Genomic DNA, 1,831 nt, shown 5'->3' with positions numbered 1-1,831 from the left:
TCTCGATAAAAAGCGCTGATACAGTCGAAAAATGGGTTACCAATTCAAAGGCTCCAGCAAACTTTGTCACCCTCTTCGAAGGTCTTCAGCAATTTGATGGAGACCTGAACAAACTTCAAGTGAGTCATCTCTTCCCTGGCACAGATCGATACAAATCTATGAGCTTTTCAAGTCTCTAAACTTTGGTGACCACATAACAGCAATTCGTCGAGGTCAACGAAACAGCCGTTTCCAAAATTTTGAAAAAGGTTTGTCCCTATATCCCTCAGTACGCTCGCTAGAGGCGCCTAGAAGAACAGGGGGAAAGGAAATACAATGAAAGAGGAAACAGCTGACTCTAGATGTGTTCGTATTTAGTGGGATAAAACTTCAAAGGTCCGATTGCCATCACTGACCCCGAAGAAACCGCATTGGAAATAAGTCTAGCTAACAATACAGTCCACCTAGTCACGCACAAAAGAGCTTTATCTTCATCGCGCCGTCGAAGTACAACCGTGCTTTAATCGAGAGGTTCTGCGCGACCTCTCTGACCGTGCGACGACCGCAAGGTTAGAGCTTGAGGCTTGGGCGGAAGGCGAAAACATTCAGTTCGATGCGTCGCGTCTGGCTGATCGCGTTGTTGCTGAGGAGGACGATTCTGACTTACAGATCTTACAAACCACCACTGCTGGCAATTTCCAAACGCTGCGGGAATGGGTGGCGAAACTGCAATCATCGCCAGACGGGGCCGATCGACTCACACGTATGTTCCTTGCTGCAATAAATGAGTATCCCGACGAGGTTCTCGCCCTTCTTCTTGACACCGGTTTGGTGGACGTGAATGCAGAAGATGATATCAATGAACGCAACTGCCTCCACGAAGCGGCAATATCGGGACGTCTATTTGTTCTCCAGGCGGGGCTGGAGCATGGGGTTGATGTTGCGCAATCAGATGTTTACGGGAGAATTCCTCTCCACTATGCTTGTATGCATGGTAGAGTGGAGATGGTCAAACCCCTCCTCAATGCAGGAATTTCAACTATTGACATGATGGACCACGATAACTTCACCCCGCTGATTCACAGCATCATCCGGGACCAGCTTCCCTGTGTGGAACAACTTCTTTTCCATAACGCTCGCATAAATCCGACATCCGAGTCAGACCACATCCCGCTGAATCTGGCCTGCCAGCATGCGTCTCTACCACTCATCAACCTCCTTCTGGAGAGGAATGCTGAATTGCTCCCTGATGCAGAGGGCCTGTATCCACAGCATCTTGTTGCGCGATCATGTAGAGGCTCGGAAGCTCTCCTTGTGCTTAAGAGCCATGGGGCTGATCTCGACCAAAAGGACAAGCTTTACCAATGGACCCCGATATTCCATGCTGCAAGCGAGGGATGTGTTGGTTGTTTGAGAACGTTGCTAGAATGCGGTGTAAATGCTGATGCCTTGGATGAAAAAGGATTGTCTGCTATGTACTATGCTGCATGGGAAGGCCATCTAGAATGCATGATATTGCTCTGGGCAAGACGGCCAGGTACAAAACCACCACGAACACCGCTTGATATTCTCAACAGCCCCAGGTTTCGGGATTCAGGTTCTATGACCTCCCCTCTCCTGACCGAGAAGTCAGGAGGGCCGAAGGCGGGAGCAGACGGTAGTGACGGTATTCCTCTTCTATCTCTACCACCCCCTATTATTCCGCTACGACGATACGGCCATAATTTCCTTGACACCAAAACATTTATCCAAATATATTTTGAACAAACGCCGTCTTTTGAACCCATTGTGTTCTACCAGGCTGGGCCGTTACGCTGCTGCACGATTGACGATTTACCTCGAAAACATCGGA

At 49.0% G+C, this 1,831-nt stretch overlaps 1 protein-coding gene across 1 annotated transcript; it reads left to right on the top strand.

The window, feature by feature from the left end:
* Positions 1-315: 315 nt before the first annotated feature.
* Positions 316-1,808, top strand: HCAG_08928 (predicted protein; the record flags this gene model as incomplete). Its single annotated transcript, XM_001536043.1, has 3 exons — positions 316-345; positions 448-1,516; positions 1,780-1,808. 3 exons carry the CDS (start codon positions 316-318, stop codon positions 1,806-1,808), a joined length of 1,128 nt encoding a protein of 375 aa, XP_001536093.1.
* Positions 1,809-1,831: the final 23 nt, after the last annotated feature.

This window comes from Histoplasma capsulatum, genomic scaffold (assembly GCF_000149585.1).
Source record: "Histoplasma capsulatum NAm1 scaffold_14 genomic scaffold, whole genome shotgun sequence".
In the NCBI taxonomy this organism is placed as follows: Eukaryota; Fungi; Ascomycota; class Eurotiomycetes; order Onygenales; family Ajellomycetaceae; genus Histoplasma; species Histoplasma mississippiense.
The sequence above is the reverse complement of the archived record's forward strand: the minus strand, read 5'-3'. Positions and strand labels throughout refer to the sequence as shown.